The following is a 20,811-nucleotide window of genomic DNA, read 5'->3' on the forward strand; positions in this document are numbered from 1 at the left end:
CTCGGGCAGTGGGCCGGCCCCAAGGCTCTCAGATTTTATACATTCTAATTTAATGTGTCATTGCCTGCAAAAACAAAACAGGTCACATGTTTGTAACCAAGAGTTTTTTCCCAAAGAAACAAAAGGAGATGTTCAATAAACTTCACGTCATTCCTTCTCCCAACTCAGAACAGTGTCCAAAAGAGTAAGCTCTGCCCCTCCCCATAAGATCTCCCTCGGTAGGGAGCCTCATCCCTCGCTCGATGGGCAGGTGGTACAGTAGTCCCCTCTTATCCACCGGGGATACGTTCCAAGACCCCCAGGGGATGCCTAAAACTGCAGATGGTACTGAATCTTATATATGCTATGTTTTTTCCTATACATACAGACCTATGATAAAGTTTAATATATAAATTAGGCATAGTAAGGGATTAACGACAATAATAATAAAATAGAACAATTAGAACAATATACTGTCATAAAAGTTATGTGAATGTGGTCTCTCTCTCTCTCAAAATATCCTATTGTACTGCACTCACCCTTCTTGTGATGATGAGAGATGATACAATGCCTACATGACGAGATGAAGAGAGGTGAATGATGGTGGCATTGTGACATAAAGTTAAGTTACTGTTGATCTGATGACAGGTCAGTAGGAGGATCATCAAGCTATGACAATGTCAATGTTTGGATTTCAGGAGCAGACAATGTTGATAGCTAATTGAACACAAGTACTGTAATCCCATGACAGCCAATCTGATAATCAAGAGGGCTTACTAAGTGACTAACCGGTGGGTAGCATATTCAGACAAAGGGATGAATCACGGCCTGGGCAGGACCACACGAGACTCCATCACACTACTGAGAATGGTGTGCAATTTAAAACTTATAAAATGTTTATTTCTGGAATTTTCCATTTAATACTTTCAGACCATGGTTTACTGTGGGTAACTGAAACCATGGAAAGCGAAACTGCAGATAAGGCAGGACTACTGTATGTTAATGGGGTTATGAGCCTACTCTTTGTAGTCAGAAGACACTCTTAAGTCCCTGCTCTGCCACTTTTTGACTGTGTGACTTTGGACCAGCTTCTTAACTTCACCAAATTTCAGATTTCTTATCCATAAAATGAGGATATCAATATTACCCAAATTACATAGTTGTTGTAAAGATTAAATGAGAAGATATTAAGAAAGGTACTTGAAACAATCCCTGACATATAAGCACTACATAAACATCAGTTGTTGTTATTATAAGTATTGTTATTATTCCAGTACTGAAATCCAGCTTTCTAATCTTATACTGCAAAATTTCTGGATACTCCACTGGCACATAAAAATTAGCCAGCTAAACATTCCAGAGAACGTGCTTCCCTGAAGAGTTAGAGCAGGAGTTGCGAACTACAGCCCATTGGCCAAATCTGCTCCCCGCACCCCCAGCCAAATCCTGCCATGCCCATCTGTTTGTGTATTGTCTATGGCTGCCTTTGCACTACAAGGGCAGAGTTGAGAAGTTGCAGCTGAGACCATATGGCCCACAAAGCCAAAAATATTTACTATCCAGCCCTTTATAGAGAAAATTGGCTGAACCCTGAGTAAAAGGCATTTTTGTTAAAGACAACATATTTAGTCTATTATAATTCAAGATACATTGCTTACAAGCAGTTCTAAAGAAACTACCAAGATAACCATGACCCTTCCTCCTTGGTCTCAAAGATCACAGCTGTCTCAAGTAACTAGACGGAGAAAAAGCATTACAGCCTCCACTAATTATGGCTATGAGGTTCATCCCCAGTACTCACTCTTGACAGTAGTGACAACTCTTGGTTTTCTAAGACCATGGATGAACTGGTCTTCCTTGCTGTATTCCTGAAACAGAGATATTTTCAGTCACTGTTTGGACTAAAATTTTTCTGTTGGTGTTTTTCTGTTTGTGTGTGTACATGTACGTACATCCATGTCAGGATTCTGGGATATGATTTTTATTCTCAAGATCAATAATGTTTCTCTTCCTATAAAGCTGATATTCTAACAGAGGGATTTAAAGAAGCCTAGAAAATATATTTTTAAAAGGAAATCATTTCTGATAGTGATAAGAGATACAAAGAAACAAAACAGGGCTCTGGAGTAGAGAGGGTTTAGTAAGGAAGAGAGGAGCTACCTTAATGGGGTGGCTAGGGAGGGCCTCTCCCAAGAAGAGGCATTTGTGCTGAAACTTTAACAACAAGAGGAAGCCAAGTTGCACATTAACAAAAATTAGTGCTTCAGGACAAGAGAAAAGCAAAGACAAAGGCAGTAGTAAGCTTAGTGTATCTGAGGAAGAGAAAGAATACTAGAAGGGCTTGACTGCGAGTGATATGAGGTGAGACTGCAGATGGACAGTTAGGACCAGACCATGTAGGGACTCACAGGCTTTGGTAAGGTGTTTGAATTCCATCCTATGCCAAATGTGAAGCCATTGGAAGCTATTCAGCAGAGACATGACATGATCTGATTCATTTCATAAAAAGATCAACTTGGCAGCTAAGACAATGCTTCCCGGTGTTTGGGAAACATTGGAGAGTAGAAGCAAGAAGACCAAAAACTTGGCTTTTGTAGTCGTTCAGGGGAGACATGACAATAGAGGTGGAGGTGAAGAGCAGTGACTACTCAGGGCATATTTTGGATATATAATCAGCTGGAATTGCTGAAGGATTGGGTGTGGAAAAGGGAAAAGGGGAGAAATCAAGAATGAGGCTTACTAGTCTTGTGGTCTGAGCTGCCAGGTGGTCGGTGGAGCAATTTTCTGAGATTCACACCTTTGCTCATTCAAAAAATTGAGGACCTACTTTGGGCCAGGTACTACTCTAGGCACCAGGAACTATAGCAGTGAAATAAGCTGCAAAAATCCCTGCTCTGGTGGAATTTATATTCTAGGAGGGGACAGAGAATAGGGAAGATTAAGAGAGAAGCAAAGAATGTGGGGAGAAAGTGGAGGGAATCGTTTACCAGATCCAGCTGATTCTGTCTCCTAAATATTTCTTGTACTAGTTCAAGTTGAAAATGAATGACAGCTGCAGTAAAGCCATACTCAGGGTGCTAAATTAATTAAACAAGGAGGCTATTAGACTGAAGTGGCTCCAATGTCATGGTGGCCTACATAAGCAAAACAAAATCTAAGCCTGCAAATACCTCAAGGTTATTAAATCAAAACCTAAGGACAACTAATCACAAACAGCCAACTAGGTTTTAAGCCATAGCCAGTCAATCATTTCTTGCTTGGTTTCTGCCTTTTCTCTACAAAAGTCTATCCCTGAACGCCTGTCAGTAGAGTGCTCCTAACCACTTCCAGTATGGCACTGGCCAATCTGAATCAATAAATGTTCAAATAAACTCTTAAAATTTTTAATATGCTTCAGTTTATCTGAACAAAGAGTAGACTTGAAAGACACTGATGAGTAAAAATCTTCCCAACAGGCAGCACTGCAAACAATATATCTGTTCATCTACTTTGTACAGAAGAAGTAGCCCAAGAAGTGAGATTCCTGGACAGTGGCCAAAGGTCTGGCCTTTAGTGAGGGTTTTGGAAAGAAAAAGACTGGAAGGTCAGGGATAATATCTGGAGTAGAGGCACGTAGATGAACATACAGACACTTCATGAAGAGTAAAAATTTTTGTATCACACATTTATACCCAGAAAACATCCACCACGGTGGAGGGACTGAACGACAAAGTAGACAAAATGACTCTGCCATTAGCCAACCCAGAACCTGCACAAAAGGCTCATAAATGAAGTAGTCACAATGGCAGAAATGGAGGCTACATATGGGCCCAACATTATGTTCTCCCACTTACCAAGATGGATCTAGCTACTGCTGCCTCTGAATGTCTAACCTAGCTCAAAAAGAAGTACCTGTGAATCATCCTCACAGGTATAGATACCTATTTCAGGTGTGGGTTTGCCTCTCCTGCCCGTAGAGCCTCAGGCAGCATCATCTGCAGGCTTAGGGAATACATGATCCACAGACATGGAATCCCTTACAACACAGCATCTGAGTATTGGCTTGCAAACTAAGGAGCTTCCGAGGTGAAATCTCAAACTGGCTCCCATCCATGAGGGCAAGAAGAGACCAAAGAAAGAAGCAGACCACTCCAGCTTAGTAGGTGGCAGATTTGATAAGCAAGGGAACTTACATACGAGGCTGGTCTTAGGCAGCTGCCGGATGAGTAGATCTCCTCACCCGTCTGCCAGAATCTTAAAAAGTTTGCATAGAGGCCTTAACTGGGTTCAGTCACGTATTCAGTCCAGGTGGTCTCAACAACACATTATTTTCAAGGCTACATCCTTGAAAACAGCTCCCAATGTGGGAATGGTGGGCAAAGCGTACATTCCAAGGGCATGAGAAGGGTGAGGAGCCTCCGATTGTCCAGGTCCGGCTCTGGGGTCAACTGGCAGTCATGTCCTCTTGAAGACCTCCTCCAATACTCTACCCCTCCTGCCTGGCTTTTACAATCTTGCACACTATCATATTCCATAGCGTGCCCTGAGCGGTCAGTGAAGGGTTTCATTAGCACGGAGATGGCGCGTTTGGTGGCTGTCTGGCTGCACTGGAGGCAGATGCCACAGCAACAATATAGGCACATGCAAGAGAAAACACAGACTAAGATAATGATTCCCAAAATAAGAAACAACTTTTTCTACCTAAAGCCCCATGATCCAAACCACTGATTTATTAAGTCCCCTAAGCTAGGGGCCAGATGACTTAGGGTACTCACTTGTGTCCCTGTTTGATTTAATAAAGATGATATATTAGCAGACTCATCAGGTTGGAACTCACAACATCCCATTTGGATCATGCACAGGTGCCTCCTTGCTAGGCAATAATAATGTCCAAGGCCATCCTGTTTTGGAGGACTGCTTTACTTATTAGAGACATTTCAGTGTTCAGTAAAGACAGGCTGTGTTGGCTAACATTTTAAACCTTGTTGGGTGAATTTAGTAAGGGATTCTACATGAGCCATAACGTCCTCCAGGCCAATAGAGGGAATAAAGATGGTTGCCAAATGATTGTACCATTGGAAAACACATCTGGCCTTGAGGAGAGGGAGGTTGGCAGCTTTAGAAACTTGATCTGGTTATATATACCATACATTTTGGCAGGGGTAGGCAGCACTGTCAGGAGTGAGGAGATGGACTTGGGACAGAATATGCCAGACCAGGACTCCCATCTTCTTCTCCTTCAATGGTAAGTGTTCCATTCCAGGTACAGTATGTTTCAACAGGTCCAGCTAGTGTAGCAGGACAATGGGATCCCAATAGAGATTGAGTAGTTCCCCCTCACCCAAGAGTACAAAGTTGCTCACCCAGCACAGTGGGTCGTCCCACTGCAAATTCCAGTAGATACATGCCTTTCCCGGGTGGGATAGGGCTTGGTGTTCTCAGCAGCATAGCATATCAATCCATGGTGAGAGTTGGGGCAATGGCTGTCTCCCATGATTTCCATAACTTTACGATGTTGGGTGTCTTGGCAGGGGTCCCCAATATGGCTTATGGGGCAAGAGGCATTACTGGCTGATCATTTGAATGTCCAAAAGCCTACGATAGTCCCTTAGTACACCTGGCCAAGGTGGTTTTACCTGTTTGTAATTTAATCAGCCACTTTCGCATTTAGGGGAGATGGAACCTCCATTCAACATCATGTTCTTTGCCTAGTCTTGCACATCATGACCTTTGAAATGTGACTCCCAATCACTATTCGATGCAGGTACCCATATGGTACTCAGCTTCTCTAATCCCTTAACGGAAGCTTGGTTTGCACAGTGACAGGAAAAAGCTTGGATTAGGCCAGACACAGTGTCCATACAAACCAAGGTATATTTAAAACTCTTACTAGGAGAGAGGGGCCAGTATAATCAACTTGCCAATCCCTCACCAGTTGGGAACTACGGTGGATGGCCCAGATTCCTTTGGCAGGGGCTTTGGGGGCTGTTTAGAACATACAAGACATGCTATTACTACTGCATTAACCACGTCACTGTATTTCAAGGGATTTCAAGGGCAATCCAGCATCCTTGGTAATACACCATCCCACCTGGGTGCTACAGTGACTGCTCTTCCTATGCATCTAATCTGCTGTATCTAATGAAGGGTCAGTTTCGAGAGCTCGTACTCAAGCCAGGAGGTGTCAGTACCCTATGAGCCAGGACTAAAAGACAGTGAGGACTGCCTCAGGCTCTTGTGGGTAAACCCAAAGGTCCTTCCACATATCCTAACCCCACAAGGGCTTATTCATGATCACCCACCCCTCAGACTTCCCATTGTATGACTCATAGGGTTAATCCCTTCAGAACAGCCCAACTCTCAGTGCAAAAGGTTAATGGTCAGGGGTCAAGAGTGATCACCAGCCAAACCCTCTGAGTTCAGCCTACTGGCTGCTGGTTTGTTTTTGTTACAAGGAGAACATATTCATATTAAACTTACACAAATAACTATATTGCTATGAAAATAAGCATACTCACAAATGGGGCCAGCCCCATGGCCTAGTGGTTAAGTTTGGCATGCTTTACTTCAGCAGCCTGGGTTCAGTTCCTGGGTGTGGCCCTACACCACTCATCAGTGGCTATGCTGTGGTGGCAACTCACATACAAAATAGAGGAAGACAGATATAAAGATCCACACATATACAAACAGACACATATATCCATATATATACCCACCAATATACTATATATCCTTTGAACAAATGTATCCTTGTACATTTGTGATTTTCAGAGGAAGGATTCCTCGCTTTAGAAGCTGTCACAGTTCTAGTAAATTTTTTACATCCTTGTCTGCTGTTCAAAAGGCAGTACATACTCATTTAAAAAATAATAGTGAGACAAAGTAAAATGTTATAAAATAAGAAGAGTAGGGATTAGGGAAAGAGTAAATGACAAGGTTATCTATTCTGATTAAAGAATCTTTAAAAATTGACAATAAAAGAGGAATGAATTACTGAGACAGTCAATAATATGGATAAATCTCAAAAACATTGAGTGAAAGAAGCCAGACACCAAAGAGTATATTCTGTATGACTCCATTTATATAAAATTCTAGAAAAGTCAAATCCTATCCATAGTGACGGAAAGCTCTTCAATGATTGTTTGGGGCTGGGGAAATTGACTGCAAAGGGCATGAGGGAATTCCCACGGTGATGGAAATGTTCTACACTTTGATTGAGGTAGTGGTTTCACGAGGGTATGTATAACTTTTTCAAAGCCCATTTGACTGTACACTTAAAATGGGTGCATTTCATTGTATAGAAATTATGCCTTGGTAAAGTTGATTTAAAAGAAAACAAAACAAAAACATGATTTTCAACTTTGGAAGAACCCTGGGTCAAAATACCCTGCTTCACCCAGGCCACCATCTTTTCTTACCTGGATTTTGCAATACCCTTCACACTAGATTCCCTTATAGGAATCAAGGATCCCTTCAATCTGTTCTTGACTCTGCAGCCAGTGATGTTTCAAAAGAAAATGTGATTCTGTTACTCCCAATAACTCCCATTCTTCTTCACATGTATCAGTGTGGGTTCCATCAGAGAAACAGAACCACCAAGACAGATAGATAGATACAGATGTGGGTACTTGTTCTAGGGATTTGCTCTTAGACTATCATGAGAACTGGTTAAACGGGCTCTGTAAGGCTGTTATGTCAAGCTATTATCTTCTGCTGCTGGATTTTGAAGTCCATAGGGCAGATACTTAGGAACTGAAGATGGATGTAAAGTTCCAATAACAAACTGGAACCCACAACTACAAGAATGTACGGAAACCTGTCAGTTCTTATTGGCCCTGACCTAGCTAGTGGGGGGCAGAAGCTGGGGCCCTTCATTATCACGGAACTAAACACATACCTGGCCCAGGAGTCAGGGAAACTGAAAGAAGAGGCAGGGGAAGATGAAGCACTTGCAGGCTCAGCCACTGCCTCACGTTGAGGCGGTGGTCCCGCAAAGCCACATGCATGAGCTACAGAATGGCTGCTGCTTCACTTCCACCCTCCAAATCTCCCACAAGAATTTCTTACTGCCAGGCCTAACCAAAAACATACAGCAAGAGAATTCTGGGAAATGTAGTTCAGCCTAGACAAGTTGACCCATTACAAAACCATCATAACACCCCAAACCTTAAATGGCTTCCCATTACTCTCACTGCCTTAACAAAACTTACACAGTTCTTTGTCACCTGACTTCCACCAGATTTTCTGGCTTTATCTCCTACCTGCCCCACCTCCACCCCCATCTCAGGCTATGTGTATTTATGTTTAGTACAAACGTTCTAGTTTTTCTAACCTGTTCACACTATTCCTCCTGGCTAAAATACTCTTCCTTGCTTCCCTTTTCCCCCCTTAACCTGGCTGAGAAGTATTCACTCTTATGGCCTCAGCTTCTTTAAGGAAACCTTCCCCGAGCCGTCACTTTATCATTGGTGGCCAGTACAAAACCAGGTCCACAGTTACACCCAGCCAATTTCAATTCAACAAATCAACGTGTGCCAACGAGAATTAAAACCGGCTATAGCTGAAAGAACACGGCAGGAGTCCTAGGCATATAGGGGGTAAAGTGCTATAGTCAAGGTCAGTTTGCAGGCAATATATTCAACCTATTAAAATGTAGGGAACACTACTCACTACTGCAGAAATACACACATCCGTTTATCTACTTATTCACTTTTGATAGACAAAGCCCAATTACAACACAAACTTTCTGTCTTAGTTTGAGTCTCCCAGAAAGGAGAGTACTTTGTTTGGGAGGTGGTTCCTGGGAGCAGAATTAAAAATCAGGGAGGGAGGACAGGGAAGGAAAAGAAGCCAGTAAAGGGGGTCTCATTGAGCTGGTTAAAGCTGTGAGCACTGAAGTTTCCTCTGACTGGAAACCCTCTGAGGAACCAAGGGAACCTGAGATACCGCTCTGAAAGGAGGCTGAGGTGCTCGCCCATCAACTCCCATCCTTCACTGGTTGAGTTTTGCCCTTGGGAACCTGTCCTGCTCCCCCGCCAACGCTTTCAGCTGATGGGGATGAACAAAATCCCTTGGCTTTACAGAAAGCCCCAAGGGGGAAAAGTAGAGGCACCACAAGCACTTCTGATGGGATGTTGGAAGCAAACACAAAACCTATCTACCGCAGCCACAACAATGTTAGAGGGGGGCCCAGGGGATGTGGCTTGAGTCACCAAGAAGTTCTGCTCTACTTCCTAAGACCTTTATCTCCATTAACCACTAAGTGTCACCATACATACAAAAAGAATAAAGTGCCAAACCAATTTCACGTCCTTCCTTCAGAGAACTGATGGCTTGGAAGTTTAGGGAAATTCCACTAATTTACTGAATTTCAGTATAAATAAAATGAAGAAAAGAGAGCTAGATGGGTAAGCGGTAAATAGATCATTGCTGGATGACTGCTTTTTCAATGAATGTTGATCAATGATGCAAACTTCCAGTTATATTTGTATTCCTTCTCTACATATTGTATGGGAATGGTGTGCCTAGAGTTGTACAGGGCAGCAAACCTGCCTACCACACAGGAGTTATTCACCAAATGTTTGTGGAAGGGACAGGAGCAGGCGAAATGTCATAAAGAGTTGTTTGACCTAGAGTGTTAGGAAAACAGATCAGTGGGTTCTCACATGGGGGCTATTTTGTCCCCCAGGAAACATCTGGCAATGTCTAGAGACATTTTTGGTTGTCACAACTGCAGAAAGGGGTGCTATCTGAATTTAGTGGGTAGAGACTAGGATGCCGTTAAGCATCCTACAATGTATAGGACAGGTCCCCTTTCTCCAAAAAAGACTTATCCTGTCCAAAATATCAGCAGTGCCAAGGCTGACAAACTCTGACATAGATAAAGCATATCTGGATATTGATATATAAGAATATACATTTATATAAACATAACATTTCTCCACTTAATATAGTTTGTTTATAACATTAAAAAAAATCTGTTTGATTACACTAATTTGTCCTACATGCCAGCAATACAAAGTGTTGCATTAGTACCACCAAAACCAAAGGAATTGGTGAGTCCAATACATCTTTTCTGAGTTTTCCATTCCTGTGCCTTGAGTGGAACATAATTGAGATCAAATTCTGGTTCAGTACAGTCAAGGTTTAAAGTAGGTGGCAGTTTTCGATAATAACAAGCCAGAGCAGTAAAAGCTGCCTCAAGCGCCCCTGCAGCTCCCAGCAGGTGTCCCGTGGCCCCCTTCGTAGAGGAAACTGCAAGGGCGTGTGCATGGTCTTTGAAAAGATGCTTGATAGCTCTGTTTTCAGCAGCATCTCCCAATGGTGTGGAGGTAGCGTGTGCATTGACATAGGATATCTCCTCAGGTTGCACACTTGCATCTTTCACAGCAGCAGTCATACATCTAATAAAATAAGAAAAGAAACTTATCAGAACGTGGGATTCATAATTTCTATGGCTTATATGAAAGAAATATCCAAGTATACTGGATGAAAAGAATTCTTTGCTTTAATAACAACCCCCTTTTGGATTACCATGTGAATTAGAGTGCCATCTGCACGGGAATAATGAGTCACCCCCGGTATCATGGACTGGTTCATCACCATGAGGTAAACACACAAGCCTATGGATTTCATAATCTCCAATAAAATATATTTCCATTTATCTGAGTTGATTTTTTTCCTTAGGGGAAAAAACCACATTGATTCAAGCCTAAAATAACTTTTCCTTGAGGAATTTTTTATCAGTAGGGTGTATGTGTGTGTAGAGATTTAAAATGTGGAGAAAAATTTTATAACCATGTTTTAATTTTTTCTTTCACATTTAAATATAAAACTTGGCATATTTCCCAATAATCTAAAAATGTCTGAACCATTACTTCCGTGCTTCAAATAACCTTTCAAAATCCTGTTTATTTAGGATGTAAGAATTCTAAATAAATGAAGAAGTACAAATCCAAGCCAAAAAAAAAAAAGCAACAATAAAACATTTCTCTGGCAGAACCTTTAAAAAATCTCATGGATGTCAACAATGTCTTTTTTAGTTACTGATCTCTAGGCTGCATATATTTCCTTAAAAGGCAGCTCAGAGTATAATTTGAAGTGCACTGAAAGGTTTCACCTAAACATAACTATTTCTTCATCTAGCTAGCTACTATGCTTGACATTTCTAGCACAGCAACTACTCACTAAATTCAAAAATGTACTTCAGGGGTTGGTAAACTACGGCCCTGGCCAGATGCCTGTTTTTGTAAATAGTTTCATTAGAACGCAGCCATTTGTTTATGTATTGTTTATGGCTGCTTTCGCACTAGAAGGCAGAGTTGAGCAGTAGTGACAAAGATCCTATGGCCCATAAAGCCGAAAATATTTACTATTTGTCCCTTTACAGAAAAGATTTGCCAACCCCTGGTTAATTTAACTGGTTAAAACATAATACGATCTAAGCAGGCTAAACTATTAGCTAACACATTAACAGAGTTTTTTTGTTTTTTTTTTTTTTTACTTAGCTCACTATCTCTTCTACAATAATAGCAATTTGCTTTTCAAAGTGTGGTCCTCAGACCAGCAGCATCAACATGTCCTGGGAGCTTGTTAGAAATGCAGAATCTCAAGGACCACCCTACACCCACAGAGTCAGAATATGAATTTTAATAAGATTTCTGGGCGATTAAAAGTTGGGAAGTGCTGATTTCATAACAGCAGAACCCTGCTGAAATGGAGCAGAGACTAGACACATCCAGAAAAGAGGGTTGACTTTACTGTCTAAGTCTGATGAAGGGCCAAAGAGGAGGATTACAGGAGGGAGCACTCTGACAGCTGTTAAGCACAATTGGAGGTATGGAAAGTTGGCAAAGACACATATGGTTTTCTTCACAACTTTACTGTCCTTAACTAAAATCCAGTTTTTGTAAAGATGTTCAAATACTTTCAAATATGTCAAACCTGTTGAAGCAAAGAATTCAAAAACAATTTGTTTAGTCTAAAATGGAAAAACAACAGAGATATCGTACACCAGGGCCAGATACTACAGTTTTCCCTAATTTGAGACTCCAATAAAATGTCTTGTTTGAATAAACATTTTGAACGAAACAACCAGTCTTTACCTTAAGGCACCTTCTCCTTCAGGATCGGGGGCGGTTATATGACCAGCATCACCTGAGAGTCCATAGCCCAAAACTTCAGCATAGATCCGGGCCCCTCTTTGAACAGCATGTTCGTGTTCTTCCAGCACCAGCACAGCTGCACCTTCTCCCATGACAAAACCGTCTCTCTTTGGATGAAACGGTCGACATGCCAACTTAGGATCAGAGTTTGTGCTCAGAGCACGGGCTCTGGAAAACCCAGCAAGAGATAAAGGGCTAATGCAAGAATCTGTACCTCCAGCCACCATCACATCAGCATCCCCATGGGCTATAAATCTAAAAGAGTCTCCCACAGCATGAGCTCCTGTGGTACAGGCTGTAGATACTGCATGATTGGGGCCCTTGAGTTTATATCGAATGCTGACCTGGCCTGCTGCCATATTGACCAGAATCTTAGGGACAAAGAATGGGCTGACTTTACTGTAACCTTTCGTCTGAAACATCAAAGCAGTTTCGGAAACAACTTCAAGAGGAATCATTCCCATGCCGATTGCAACACCAGTAGCCACTTGATCAGCTTCTGACTGAGGGTGCCAGCCGGAATCTTTCATGGCTAACTCTGCAGCCCCAATGGCCATAATGGTGGGAGAAGACATGGACTTGACATCTGATTTGGACACAAACTTTTGTTCATTGAACTGACCTTCGTCACAACCTCTTGGCACATAAGCAGCAACACTGCAAGGGATACTCTTATACTCTTCACCAACCAGTGAAACAATTCCACTCTCTCCTCGTATAAGACGATCCCATACTAGCTGAGTTCCAACACCAAGAGGAGTCACCAAGCCAATGCCTGTAATGACAACCCGCCTACGCAATCTGGATGTTGGTACAGTTCCGAAAAACCTCCTTTTACTTCTTATTAATCGCTGGCATGATCTTGAATATAGAAGGTGAGGGTTGGTAATTTTTAGGAAATTTTGCAAGCAGTTTGACAACATGGTTGACATTCAGACGATCAGAAACACATTCCTGTAATAGATCACAACACGGCCAGGAGGTACTCACTGTTGCTTAAACAGCTTAAAGCTCTAAGAAATAGCGAGGTGTTCTTTCATGTGCTTGGTGTCAGCTGTTAATGAGCACAGGGAAAGTAATGTTACACCATTTTAATTTATACTTATCATCAAAACATCTGTTTGGACTTAACTCCCTTTTTAAACCGTAAGTACCCTCAGACATTCCAAGACAAAGAGGTGAAATGATTCATTCAATTTACCAAAACAGAATTATACAATGAAAAATACAAAGGCTTTCCTAGCCCAATATGGGCTGCAGAAAGCATCGTTTTTCAGGATTACCAAGGTCTTATTCTAAATAGTATTTCTAGTGTCAGTGGCACAAAACACATTTCAGGGCCTATTCTTTGAGATGGGGTTAGTGGCCTTTATTGATCTTCGAAGCGCAGAAATAACCACGGTTTCAGAAAAGACGAAGGTCAGGGGCGGGGAGTAAGGGGGTGTGGCCAATTTCCGCACCGCCTCTCAAGCACCACCACACACAAGCGAAGAAAGTAGGGCGAGAGGAAAAGAAACCCGGCCTCAGGTTACCAGAGTCCCGTCTCCCCGATCCAATCCCGACCCGATCAGGCGGCAGAGGGGCGGAAGAAGAAGTGCAGAAAGCACGGTATACCTTTAACCAGCCTCGTGCAGGCTGCGCAGCCGCCGTCCAGGACGACTATGCTCGCGTGCGCACGCGCAGACGCTACTCTGCAATGCGCACGCACACGCACGCGTTGCGTCCGAGCCGGCTTCAGCCGGTTGCCCCTGGTGCGCGTCACCTTAGCAGAGGTCAGGCCGTAAGAGGCGGTAGGGGTCTCGGGTGCGCTTGGAGAAACTTGTTTCCCTATTGCAGTGACCCGAAGGTAATCAAGAACGTGCACATAACGCGATGAGAGGGCATTTTTGCCCATCAAAAAGGGATTTTTTTTTTTGGTAATGATAATGCCCATTCTTCTGTTGTGGGAGAACGGACACCATCATGTGCCACTGGAATCCTGGGAAAGAATTAAGGAAATTACGGCAGCCTCAAAGTTATTACTGTACCTCCCAAAGTTACTTATAACAGTGAAGTAGAACTAACCAAAATGCCCATCAGGAAATGGGTGTGTATTTTGTGGTATATCTAAATGCTGTGCGACCGTTTAAAATAGTTTTATACGTGAAGATTAATGTGGAAAGATGTTGAAACTGTTAGGAGATACAAGTTACAAAACAGTATATTTTTTTAAAAAAAGGTTTTTTGATAAGCTCTGCAAGGAGGTACAGTAATGGTGATGTTCCCACCCCTTATTTTTGCTTAGCTTTATTTGCTGTCTTTTCTACAATAAATAATGCTTTTGTAATAAAGTTATTTTTACTTTTAAAAAATTGTTGCTGGATCTGAGGCAGTGCTTAAAATATCATACCCAATGTGTGAGAAGAATGGAGACATTTATTTCTAAGGGTCTGGAAAATTCAGCAACTTTATTTGCTTAGAACTGGCTGTGAATCTGTTTAAAAAGTAAGAAATCAGCAAGGTGGGTTTATTTAGATGACCATCTAGTGCTCATGTTAGCCCAGCTCTTGACCGTCTGTTGCTCACGTGCAGTGCATCCTTTTTCTTTTCTCATATAAAGGATTTACCATGTAATCTGCGTCTGAACCTCCCAGACATATTTGTTTCTTTCTGAGCAATGTCTTTTAATCAGATTGGTTCCAGGTAGAGTGCTTTGTGTTCTTTGCCAGCTCTAGAGAAGAATTTGAGTCAAGCTTAGTTTTTTCTGGTTAGCACTAGATTTAAATGAGTTTGGAAAAACTGTCTTCAGGGAAGCCCAGTATGCCCTTGAGTCATCCTTGATCCAAGGCATATTCAGTCACTTCTTAGCATGACCTTCATTCAGTGACAATAGTTGCTTTAAGAGGAATTAAATCAAACACGTGGTTATAAAATAACAAACTTGATAAGTGAGAAGTACCCAAACTTGCTCTCTGTTTTCATTGCTATACAATATTTTTAAATAATATGAAAAGACCTACATTTTCTTTGAAGCCAAATTCATGTGCCGTTTTGTTTTTCTTTTGTAATATCACAAAAGAAGTGATAAATCAGTTAAAATCTTGTAGAAAAATAAAACCACCAAAAAGTCATTTCATTTTTATTTCTACCTCTTATCTCCTTTCCTTTGGTTTGGAAGGGGTGGGGAATTTTATGATATTCTAATAGCTGCATGTGATTTAGTACCATATTCCTTGCTACAATACCATGATGTTTCTTGCACCAAAATCTGCAAACGGGCTCAACTTACTGTAGCCGCCTGTTCAGACTTCTTAGGTTTACTTAAATTTTTTCTAATCCGATTCAAAACTGTCCTTCCAGTTATATCTCCTATTCTCTATCAAATAGATTTCTACCCAGCAAAACTGATCTTCTTGCTATCTCTGGATTGACTTTAGCTTTTCTTTTTGCATCTCTCTATCTTTGCTTGTACTTCAGTTTGTTCAGCATTCATTTTCCTCCTACCTTCTGCTAGAAGCTGGCATACAGAAATGAATAGGGCATGGTTCTTGCTTTCAAGAAGTTCATAGTCTAGTCTAGTATGGAAACATAATGTGCAAACTACTGAAACAGGTACTATAATGGAATATACTAGAATTATTATAATAAGACAAAAGGGACAACTAGGTCAATGCTACCTTCCAAAGTTAGGATAGGATTAAAAAAAGTGATCCTTGAACTGCATCCTGAAAGATGAGTAAATGTTAGTCTAGTAACTTGGGTGGGGAAGGGCATCCTGACAGGTGGAGTAGAACAGACCCCTGAGGACGGTATCTTCCACAAACTGCTAGTAGTTCAATATGGTCCATGTTGAATTTGAGGTATGGGACAAAGCAACAGTAAAAGCATGCGAGTGAAGCAGGGGCCAAGCCCCAAAAGTCTGGGTATCATGCTGCAGATTTTGGATTTGACCCTGTAGAGATGGTATGCTGGCAGTCCTGGTCTAATTTGGGGTGCACATTCTTTTACTGAGTCTAAATTCCTCTAGGACAGATACGGTAAAGTCTCATTCCCTTCAGCAGGGTCTCTGCTACTTCTTTTAGTGTTGAACAAAGCCACTTTGTACACTGCAGTTACTTGCGTGGCTCCTCCCACCGTTTGACTTTAGAGTGTGGGCAAGGGGTGGCCAGAGAAAACTTTTTACGGGAAGAATAACATGATCAGATGTGTGCTTTAGAAAGATGACTGTTGCAGCAGCAAGCAAGGATTGGGGGCATGTTGAGGTGGACACGCGAAGAGAGTTAAGACTGGAAAAAGATGATGAGGCCCTGAACTAAGTTATTGGCAGGGTGGAGAGATGCAAGAGATGCGGAGGAGGAAACATTGCTAGGTTGTTGTCCCTGGTTAAATGGGGGGCGTTCTGCCACAGCTTGGAAGTCCTCCCCTTCCTCACCTCCTTAACCTCCAAATTTAAGGGCTCTATTCAAACTCTTCCTCTTCCATGAAACTGCAACCCATAGTGAAATTTTCCTTCCTCTAAATTAGTTCTCAAACTTGAGTGTGCATTAAATCACCTGAAGAGTTGTTATTACATTGCTGGGCCTCACCTTTAAAGATGGGGCTTGAGACTATCTTTCCGACAAGTTCCCTGGTGCTGCTCCTGAGGCTGCTGGCCTAACCCCTGCTGTGAACTCATTGTGACCTCCTTGAAAGTAGGGCCTGTGCTTATCTCCTTCCCTGCTTCATAGTGCCTAGCACAGTGCATGGCATTTAGTAGCCACTTCATAAATATGCGGTGAATGGATGGATTATGAATGAATAAACACATACCCTTTATATTGGCTAGTGTACATGCACTGGTCTGTGCATTTCTTACCAAATGACTTTTGTTGTTCTTTTCACAATACCTTTTTTGTTTCATCAACTACAGGGCTATCTGTATGTAAGTTATTGTTAGTTTTCTCTTTCTTCCTAGATTAAGAGCCTCATGTCATCTAACTCAGACTGCTTTGCACACAACAGGTGCTCAATAAATAGTTGTTGGTTAATCACTTAATGCAATCACACAATAATGAATTCCTGAAGGACTGCAACTGCTCTCCTTGCTGATGGTCTTTATTGAGGTCAACATTTTCTTTTTTACGACAAAATTGATCCTGGGGAAAGTTTAATAGATTAGTTCTTTCTTTCTTTCTTTCTTTTTATTTTTTTTTAAAGATTTTATTTTTTCCTTTTTCTCCCCAAAGCCCCCCGGTACATAGTTGTATATTCTTCGTTGTGGGTCCTTCTAGTTGTGGCATGTGGGACGCTGCCTCAGTGTGGTTTGATGAGCAGTGCCATGTCCGCGCCCAGGATTCGAACCAATGAAACACTGGGCCGCCTGCAGCGGAGCACGCGAACTTAACCACTCGGCCACAGGGCCAGCCCCAAGTTCTTTTTTCAATATTACTTTTAAGAATAGTGCCACCATGTGTCACCCCTAAATATGGTGTGCTTTATACAGCTAGAATTCTGAAAAAAATTCATTGTTTTGGAGCAAAAAAAATCAAGTAAAAGAACAGGAAGTTCAAAGCTGATTTAATACTAGAACATCCTTTTGTTGTTTGAAGAAATGGTTGGGATAAAGAGATTAAGGGTAGCTTAATATCTTCAACTCTTCTAAAGGAAGCAAATATCAAAATATTTTCAAGTTGACTCAAGTGGAAGAAGCAGACAGGGAAAAGAATGAGTCAAAGTCCCTTATTATAATAAATTCCCTTAATAGTTTCATCAATGGTAGTATACAAAAGAGATTGTAGTTACTCAAGAACTTTAACAGAAGTATTGGTAAATTATGATTTGGAAGGATTTAAATTTTAGGTGATTTAAAATAATAACTTACTGAATTACCTGTGAAGTGATGACTTCTTTGATTTATGGACTGTACACTCTATGGAGCTGGTTTTCAAACTGTGGTTGCATGTTCCCCACAAAGGTACCCGAAGGCTATTGTAGGGGAGTAAGACTTTTCCTCTACCTAAGTGTGGGTTTGTGTGGCTGGAGAACAAATTAAATTCACATGAGACAGAATAGCAAGAGAAAATTAAACAAAGCTTTATAAGGAACCATGGCCTGGGGCCTTTCTTCTCGAAGGGAGAAAGGACACTGAAGAAGTGGGGTGCACAGAGTGGTTATTTCACATATGATTGAAATGTCCCTCCCACAATAGTCACAAGATTGCCCTGTCGGCACAGTGCTTGATGGACACAGCAGATAGTGGGTCTGCTATCTCTGTGGGCGTAGCAGGAGGCAAGTCTATTGTCTGGAGCTAGGCAGTCACAGGTGAGTGCAGCAATCAGTTCCTAGCCTAAGGAAAGATGCTTAATCCTTAAAGAAATGCCAATGTTGGGAGGGGGAGGGAAGTCAGTTACCGGTGGTTACCAGACAAGCACAATAAACAAATGCAGATTTAAGTCCTTGCCTTCCCCATTGATTAAGAGTTTCTAGAGACAAGGTCATCTCCTTTCTTCTTCCTGGTACAGAGAGGGAGGCACCTTTTACAGATAGAGATTTACCTTACAAAGGTAAATGTCTCCTAACAAAGGCCAAGCAAGTTCCACTCCTGTCCCAGTTTATCAAAAGCAATCAGCCTCAAATAATCCTCATGCCAAAGAGACATATCTTGGGGTGGCCACTTCCAGTCCCCACACTATTATCTCTGTCAAAGGGAAGGCTGTGCTGATGGCATTCTCTTCCTCCCCTCCCCCCTTCTGCTTCAATTCTAGAGCACCTCCACTTTGGTGTTTTGTATATACCAGGTTTCCTCCTAAGATTTTACTGGGAAAAAAGTTTTCTCTTGCTTTCAAAAAAAATCATAAATACTATATAATATATAATAACCTTAACAATTATTATAAGGATAAATAAACGTGGTAATGGAAAAAAGAAACTCAAATTAAGGGGAATGACAAACAGAAATGGCAAGCAATAGGATATATTGGAGTATATGAGGTAGCCGTTTGGTGAGAACCTAATTCGGCCTGACCTTGTTTTTCCAAAAGGGCCTGACCGTGGCCGTTGAGCATGCATTGTATATCTGCTTTAGACATTCCCTATGGCAAGAACAAAGGCCCTTGAGATAAAGGTGCAACTTCCCTCCCCCTCCCAATGTTGGCATTTCCTTAAAGATTAAGCATCTTTCCTCAGGCTAGGAACTGATTGCTGCACTCACCTGTGACTGCCCAGCTCAAGACAATAGACTTCCTGCTACTCCCACCGAGATAGCAGACCCACTACCTGCTGTGTCCATCAAACACTGTGCCAACAGGGCAATCTTGTGACTATTCTAAGAGGGACATTTCAATCATATGTGAAACATCCTCTTTGAGGGTATATAACCACCCTGTGTACCCCTGCTTCTTTGGAGTGCTCCCTTCCTTTGTGGAAGGACTCTCCCGGGCCATGGTCCTCACATTCTAGCTCAGACTAAACTCCCCCAAATTTTCATTTATAGATAGGTTATGGATTATTTTCATCGACAGGAATATAGTTTGTGGTAGAGACAGCTAGTTATAATAACCCCAGCCCCCTAACCTTCCATCCTTTAGAGTTGTGGGGCCTGTCCAGCTAGGGACTACATTTCCCAGCCTCCCTACCCCCTCCCCCATTTTATCTGGATGGGGCTTCATTTTTGCCAACAATATGACAGAGAAAATGCTGTATGTTATTTCTGGGCCCATGTGGTTAAGAAGCAGGTATGCCTGCTTTCGGCCCAACCGCTAACTAAATGCAGAAGTCTCTGAGGCTCCATAGCAGGAGTTAACAAACTACAGGCGAAATCCAGCAGGCTCTCTGTCTCTGTAAATAAAGTTTCATTGGAACATAGCCATGCCCGTTCATTTTAAAGTATTGTCTATGCACTAAAACTGCGGATGCAGAGTTAAATATTTTAAACAGAGACCTGATGGCTACAAAGCCTTAAACATTTACTATTTGGCTCTTTACAGAAAATGTTTGTTGACCTTTCTCCAGGATGCAAGGATACTGGGTCCCTGAATCATTACATGGAGGCAAGCTGCCCGCTGACTAATGACACCTGCATTATTAAACTGTTAGGTGAACAAGAAAGAAATTTCTCTGTGTTAGGTCAGTGAAAATTCTAGTTACAGCAGCTAGCAGCTGTTGATTAAACACACTATTCTTGGAAGCTGATCCAAAAACCTACATATTAAAAACTTTTCACTTATATCTGGCAGATGAATGGTAATTGAAGTGGATGGCACAGCCCAGGGTCTTGCTAGGAGACACTGAAAGAAAATTTCAAATTTTAAAAGCAAATAAAAGAGAAAGCATTAAGAAAATTTAAAGAAGCTACTTAGGCAAGTAAGTTAGCTTAAAAACATAAGGTCAAGAAAAATATTTGTTGAGAGTTAGAAAGGAATTCAAAGAAGGGAGCCATTGGTAAACTACAAACTTTCAAGGGTGAGGCAGAGTAGATTAAAGAGGTTAGGACTCATGGTCTAAGAGGAATAAAAGACACTGATCACATGATCTGCCTGCAAAACGGAGTCACAAAATAATACTTACCCTTAAGTGGGATGTGTATGTTTACATTCTTTCCTCTCCTTCCCATTCTATTCTAGTTTGTCCTTATTGTGAACGTGTTTTATGCCGGTCACAAGGTAAACTGAGGCCACAACCCACTATGTTGCAACCTGCGGTTTGAAAAACACTTCTTTCAGAGGCATCATTG

General features: G+C 41.7%; 1 protein-coding gene across 3 annotated transcripts; it reads right to left on the reverse strand.

Moving 5' to 3' along the window:
• Positions 1-7,017: 7,017 nt before the first annotated feature.
• OXSM (3-oxoacyl-ACP synthase, mitochondrial) lies at positions 7,018-20,773 on the reverse strand. Of its 3 annotated transcripts, none has more exons than XM_070577435.1 (3): positions 20,646-20,773; positions 12,063-13,176; positions 7,018-10,361 (listed from the first exon to the last, which is right to left on the reverse strand). In XM_070577435.1, the coding sequence occupies exons 2-3, from the start codon at positions 13,052-13,054 to the stop codon at positions 9,959-9,961; spliced, it is 1,395 nt and encodes a 464-aa protein (XP_070433536.1). In that variant the 5' UTR covers positions 13,055-13,176; positions 20,646-20,773; the 3' UTR covers positions 7,018-9,958. The 3 variants fall into 3 exon arrangements, with proteins under 3 accessions (XP_070433536.1, XP_008524520.1, XP_070433535.1); XM_008526298.2 differs by lacking the exon at positions 20,646-20,773 and adding an exon at positions 13,737-13,856; XM_070577434.1 differs by lacking the exon at positions 20,646-20,773 and adding an exon at positions 13,655-13,789.
• Positions 20,774-20,811: the final 38 nt, after the last annotated feature.

Source organism: Equus przewalskii, chromosome 15 (assembly GCF_037783145.1).
Source record: "Equus przewalskii isolate Varuska chromosome 15, EquPr2, whole genome shotgun sequence".
Lineage (NCBI taxonomy): Eukaryota > Metazoa > Chordata > Mammalia > Perissodactyla > Equidae > Equus > Equus przewalskii.

Excerpts from the sequence above, each read along its gene's own strand:
- OXSM (XM_070577435.1), bottom strand. The coding sequence starts at position 13,054 with ATGTCAACCATGTTGTCAAACTGCTTGCAAAATTTCCTAAAAATTACC. Across the intron at positions 10,362-12,062 it reads GAAGGAGAAGGTGCCTTAAG|ATGTATGACTGCTGCTGTGA; the intron begins GTAAAGACTGGT and ends TTATTTTATTAG.